The following is a 6,858-nucleotide window of genomic DNA, read 5'->3' as shown; positions in this document are numbered from 1 at the left end:
ATAGTCCACTAGTGCCTTCTTTGGTCTCGTTGGCTATGCTTTTAAAAGTTATTTTTGCATTTTTAGGAGAATTTCTAAGAAGCATTATTGGTATTCAATACCATAAAAAAATGACATACCAAAGTGATATAATACTATTGGTGTAAATCAATATCGAATCCCACATATTTAAATTTAACAAGTATTATGAACTATCACTACCAAACCAAACCATGAGTGTCACTTCATACCATTTCCTACCCTTTCAATTACTAAATAGCAACATTCAACTTTTAAAGCTTAAAAACACTTTGGTTGGATTTCCAATGAAAAAAATAGCAATATAAAGTTATAAGTTCAAATTGGAGCTTCCAATACCATACCTCTTAAGTTTTTATATTGCATTTAATATTTTAGATCAAATTAATTGCATTGTTTAAAGGTCAAATGCATTAGATCAAACTAATTGCAAAGTTTCTCCGAAGTCTTCTTTTAAAAATAGCAAAAATTAGCTAGCGAAAGTCGTTAAAAAAAAAAAGAGGGAGAGGATGGAAATGTTGGCTGAATCCATGGAATGAATTCAGAATTGATCAAACGAGTTGACTCAGTTTCGAACAAGGAGACCTACTGATAGAGACTAACTCCTTCCAACTCCAATCTCTCTTTCTTCTCCAAAATCAACATATCAAAAACTGGTAAAACCCATCTCTTCTCTTTCTATCTCTCTAGCTTCATTTCCATATGCGCATTTTTATGGTCTTACCTTAAATTTTCAATTTATCTTTGTTCTTCCCATTTGGGTGGCTTGGTTTCTTGTTGAATTGATCAAAGCTTTTTGAGCTCTGGCTTATTTGTTAATATTTGTCTACACTCTTTTTTTCCTCCAATTTGAACTTTTTCTTATTGTGATATTTCATTTATAGTGACTGATTCTGGGATCAAAAAATATAACAGGCCATTTGTTTGTAAACTTTGTATTAGCTGTGATAGTATAATTATAAATTAAGTCATTGATCAACATAGGCCTCGATCGGTGTTTGGTTTTTCTTAATTGTTTCTTTTTTTTCTTGATTTGTATTCGGCTTTAGGACTAATTTAAGCAGAAAACTGGTGAATTTTAACATAACTCTTTCTTGAAATTGGTCAGGGCTTCGTTGGTAATTTTATTTTTATGTAGCAGTTATTATCATTAATATTAAGTTTATTGTTGTTGTTATATAATGTGGTTGGGCCTTACTCATCGTTGACCAAATTAAACATTCTGGGCATATAATACAATTTTTAGAAATATATAGGTATAAATTTCGTTAATTACTAAAAGTTCAGTAAGGGGCTAGTAGTCCTGTAAGAAGTTGTAAATTCAAAGTTCTGGTTTTAGAAATTCTAAGTGAGAAGGAAAGTTTGACTTGAGCTTGGTGAAAATTGGATCTCATGTGTACTGCTGCATCAACTAGTTCACTTGGTTTGGTTCTCATGTCAACAGGTTCAATGGGATTGGATGTTGGTGTTGAGGTAGGGTTGTAGAAGTGTTAAGGAAGAACTAGAAGTTGGATATAATGGGAAATATTTGTAGTTCGCAGATCACTGTAAATGGACGTGTTCCAACTGTTTCAGCTGCAGTATGGTTGTTCGAATACCCAGATGACATGATTTCCCAACATGTTACTGTTGCTTCTAAGGAACATGAATCCCCTTTACCAGTCCAAAACAAACAACTACAGCTGGAGACAGTTCCAGAGTTTGAACTTACTACTGATCAGCAAATCCTCAAAACGAAGAAGGGAGTTCAAGACAAATCACCAGCACTTGAGACAATTCCAGAACTTGAACCTGCTATGGATCAACATTCTCTCAAAACTAAGAAGCCTGAATCAGCTTTGCTAGTCCAAAGCAAACTACCAAAACTAGTGACGTTCCCACAATTTGAACCTACAACGGAACAAACATCCCCAAGAACCAAGAAGCCAGAACCACATGTGTCATTCCAAAACAAACAACCAGAACTAGCAACAATACCAGAACTTGAGCTTAGAACCTCTACAGTGTCTACTCTATCCTCAGAAGAACCTAGAGGCTCTCCAACATCCCAAGAAAAACACACAGCCCTTCCACCTGCTTTAGAAACCATTAAGCTACGACATTTGAAGAGAGTATCCAGTGCTATACCCTGGGTTGGTTCGGTGTTACAAACAAAAACTGGTGACTTCAACGATTTTTACACATGTGGGAGGCAACTGGGTGCAGGGGAATTTGGAAGGACGTTTCTGTGTGTGGAAAAGGAAACAGGGAAAGAGTATGCTGTCAAATCAATTGAAAAGAGCAATATTATATCTGATGTTGATGCAGAGTATGTTAGAAGGGAGATTCAGATAATGCACCATTTGGCAGGACAACCAAACATGATCTCTATCAAAGAGGCTTATGAGGATGCTGATGAAGTTTGTGTTGTTATGGAGTTATGTGAAGGTGGTGATTTATCAGAGGCTATTTTATGGGGTCGGCATTACGGGGATAGAAAAGCAGCCAAGCTTACCAGGAAGATTGTTGAAGCTGTGGAAACCTGCCATTTGCTGGGTGTTATTCATAGAGACATTAAACTAGACAATTTTCTTTTTGTCAATTGGGAGGATGATGCACCTCTCAAAATTATTGACTTTGGATTATCTGTTTTCTTCAAGCCAGGTATACTAGTTGTTCACTTAAATAATTTTTAGAAATATCATGTAATGTTTTGATACTCAAGATTAAACTTTCCTAGTAAACTCGTTTGCACTTTGAAGGAAAACATATTTTACTATTAAGATTTTACCGTTCTAGCTTTATGGTGCTTGATTATATTGCTTGTTTGACAGTTCATAGAACAAACTGATATAAGCTGAGTCCTAAAGGAGTTAAGTAAAAATCTAATGTTTCTTCTTATCGCAGGAGATAGATTAATTGATGTGGCTGGCACACCATGTTATGTTGCACCAGAAGTTTTTCTTAAAAAATATGGACCAGAAGCAGATATTTGGAGTGCTGGAGTAATTCTTTACTTTCTGTTAAGTGGAAGGCTACCTTTTTCTGGTGGTGCGATAGTTTGACTTGCTAGTCTCATGATTGTATTTATCATCTGCATTTTATTTCTGTATCTATATTTTTATCTGATTTTCTTTTCTTTTCTGATTTTATTTCTTATAGACAGCGAGGAAGAGGTGGGGAGAAAGGTTGTGCATGATGATCTAGACTTCTCATCAGATCCATGGCCTAGTATTTCTGAGGGCGCCAAAGATTTAGTAAGGAGAATGCTTGATAAAGACCCAAGTACGCGGATATCTGCACCCAAAATTTTGAGTAAGTATTTGTTATTTTGTTACAAAGCTAAACCACTGTGTTGAATACAGCCATTGTTGCTGCTGAAAAAAATCTTTTTTAAAATGCCATGTTGAGAATAATTTGCTCCTTGTTTAGACAAAAACTACTGTAAACTGTCAATATCACACTGACAGCATTTGTTTACATATCATATGTTTTACCATCTATAAATATATATATTCTTCATTTAATCCCGGCTCAGCTCACTTTCAAAGTTCCAATAATATCGTTATGATTCGTGTTGATAGAGAATAAATTTTTGTTGCAAACTAATTATTATTTTTTTTTTTTGACAAATGTTTCAAACTAAATCTTATTTTTTAGAATTTCTGGAAAAGCACAGGTTGTTCATGTGATCTAGTTTGTTAATAATTGTTGTAATTTATATTTTTCTCTCTGCCATAATTGTGGTCCTTTATATAAATATATATATATAAGGGAATTTTCTTCATTTTAAGCTCTACCGGTGGGACTCTCAGTGTTCTCGACCCGTGAATAGTTTACGACGCGATTTTTATGACCGTCTATATTGTAACTATTTAGAGCATCCTGCAAATTTTCAGAAAATTCCGAATAGTTTACAGTACCGAAAACTAAGTTCAAATATGTTGTTGTACGTGTGACTAATTTTTTTTATGTGCATGGAAAATATGTTTGAACCTAGTTTTCAGTACGGTAAACTATTCAGAATTTTCTGAAAATTTGCAGATGCTCTAAATAGCTACAATATACACGGTCATAAAAAAAAATCGTGCCGAAAACTGTTCACGGGTCGAGAAACACCGAGAGCCCCACCGGTAGGACTTAAAGTGGAGCCCCTATTGAAGAATTGTCCTATAAATATATTTATATATATATATTGAAGTATGTTCAATTCTATTTTACTCATCACTAGCGGTCGTTAACTTTCTTGCAGGTCACCCATGGGTTCAACTTGGTTATGAAGTATTGAGTCTTTCAAAGCAGTCTTCTGAAATAAGCAGTTACAAGAAAGAGGCTACTAGAGTAAATCTCTCAGTTTCTTCTAATAGGACGGTTTGACACAATTTTATATCAATATTAACACATTATTTTAATTTAAACTTATATATTTTTCACAGATAATTGCACAGTCATTATCTGAAAATGAAATAGCTGACCTGAAAGAAAGGTTCAAGATGATGGACACTTACAAAAGGGGCAAATTAACTTATAAAACAATTACGGATGAATTAGAACGCTTTGGAGAGAATCTTGAGGAGGGACTGGATTTTGCTGTTCTGAGGCCAATGGTAAGTTTATGTTACATTATTATTTAAGTATTTGCACATTCTAGGATATGAAACTCGACCTTTATTTAATCCCAGCAGATAAAAAAATGCAAGACAAATGGGACCATAAGTTCTCCAATATTGGCGATAGTTACCAGAAAGCAATAATAAAGATTTATAGTGTTTCTTAGGCTCGGTTCATTTTCTTTTCTTTTTTTGGTATCTGGACTATGCTATTGTTTCAACTTTCAACGAAACATTTGCTGAGGTTGTTTTATGTTTTCTCACTGCAACCATATTATCTCTATTGCAGGTACAGAAAATACATAACAGGGCAACGATTAGTTATGGAGAGTTCCTAGCCTCTGCAATGCATTTAAAAAATAAATTGAGATAGAATGTCATCTGTCCGCAGCTTTTGCCAGTTAGACAAGATTAAATGGTGAATAATGAATTGGATTCAATTCTATCCAATTTTCTGAGTTGCAGCCACCTATGGTGGAGCACAAGGCCACATTGCATTTGACGAAATTTGAAAGAAGATCATCAATCATGAGCTTCTGCATTCTTTGATAAACATAGAAGTTGCTACAGCAAGATGGTTAAGAGCAAATCGGTTTAGGCCCTCTTGTCTTCTAGAAAAATAAAAATGCCTAAAATTTTTTTGTGGCTATCAATTTCACCGTAAATACCCCCATAATTAGCCGCAAATATTTTGTTGTAAAAAGGTCATCCTAAATACCATTATTTGTGGCAAAAAAATGTTCGCCTTGCGGCGAAAAAACCACCCCAAATATCAATAAATCTGTCACAAATAATTATAGATTTTGTCGTAATTGACCTTATTTGTAGCGAAAAATTTAAATAATTTGTCGCAAAATGACTGAGTTGTCTTGTCTGACTCTTATTTGCGTTGAATAATTAGCCGTAAATACAATATATTTTCGTCGTAAATAGTGTAACAGAAATTAAAAAAATTCAAATTTAATATATAATAAATTTTAAAATCAAAATTGTAGTCTCCATTATTAATAATGGTCTTAATAATTTTAAAACAAATAAACACTACTATTTATAAAACTATATAATCTCTCCTAAGTTGATCGCATCATCACCGTCAGTGTCATCTGGAGACTGAATGATTGAGGGTGGTAGAGAACGTGGCAGAGGAGCTCACGAAGACGCGTCATTTCTTAATGTAGATTGAGGTGGGATTGATGGGGGAACATGTGTAGGAACGTCATCTCTGAACAGATATGAAGACGGTGGTGAAGCTTATGAAGGTACAGCCGCATGCATCTCCCACCATTGAGTTACTTCATCTTATCTTATTGTTTGAGTTCGTGGACGGAATTCAAGAGGAAGACGTTAAGACAAGAACTCAATGTCTGCTTTGTATTGTCTTAGCAACTTAAACAATAAGTCAATACATTGTTTCCAAACTAATTAAGCCTTACATTAATTTTATAAAGATTGATATTAATTTCTAAACTAAAACGTTTATTTCATCATTTAAATTAATTATAGATAAAATTGATTAATTATTTTTTTTAGTTTTTTACTTATTGTTTTTTAACTTCTATAATTACTAAAATCTAATTTTATTATTTATTTTTTTTGTTAACATTTTATTTGAATTAATTATTAAGTTAAGTTATCTGAATTGATTAATTTAAACCTTCATTTTATAATAATTCATAATTTTATTAAATATTAATTTTTATAAGTTTTTTAATTATTAAAATTTTATTTTATTTCTTTAAATGTTAAAATCTAATTTTATTGTTAAAGTTTAATTTTAATAATTTATTTAATTAATTTAATCTTACATTAATTTAAACTTTCAATTTTTCATAGTTATTTCGTAATTTTATTATTAAAAAAATTAATTTATCCTATAATTTAATTAAATAAAAATTTATTCAAAATTCGACAGCATAACGACTATATTTCTACCTATCCCAAAATTTAAAACCATGCAAATAACATTTAAATCTAGTCCGAGGACATACAAAATATTTAATACAATAAATTAGTAAAATAATTCAAACCAACATATTTTTTTTACTCACATATTACTAACATCAAACTTTTATATTAAATAAACAACAAACTTTTATCCTAACAAATCAAACTTAGAAATTATTTTACATCAAACTTTCAAAATTAATTTTAACTAATTAAATAAATATTTATTAATATGAAATTAATAATCCAAACACAATAATATTTTATAACTTAATTAATTTTCTTATAAAAATATTAACATAACCAA

At 31.9% G+C, this 6,858-nt stretch overlaps 1 protein-coding gene across 1 annotated transcript; it reads left to right on the top strand.

Annotated features, from left to right (window-relative positions):
- The first annotated feature begins 440 nt into the window (after nt 1-440).
- LOC133797791 (calcium-dependent protein kinase 2-like) lies at nt 441-5,461 on the top strand. The gene is made up of 7 exons (XM_062235843.1): nt 441-674; nt 1,463-2,661; nt 2,905-3,048; nt 3,160-3,312; nt 4,250-4,338; nt 4,434-4,604; nt 4,897-5,461. The coding sequence occupies exons 2-7, from the start codon at nt 1,536-1,538 to the stop codon at nt 4,978-4,980; spliced, it is 1,767 nt and encodes a 588-aa protein (XP_062091827.1). The 5' UTR covers nt 441-674; nt 1,463-1,535; the 3' UTR covers nt 4,981-5,461.
- Nucleotides 5,462-6,858: the final 1,397 nt, after the last annotated feature.

Source organism: Humulus lupulus, chromosome 8 (assembly GCF_963169125.1).
Source record: "Humulus lupulus chromosome 8, drHumLupu1.1, whole genome shotgun sequence".
In the NCBI taxonomy this organism is placed as follows: Eukaryota; Viridiplantae; Streptophyta; class Magnoliopsida; order Rosales; family Cannabaceae; genus Humulus; species Humulus lupulus.
This window is presented reverse-complemented; position numbering and strand designations above follow the sequence as displayed.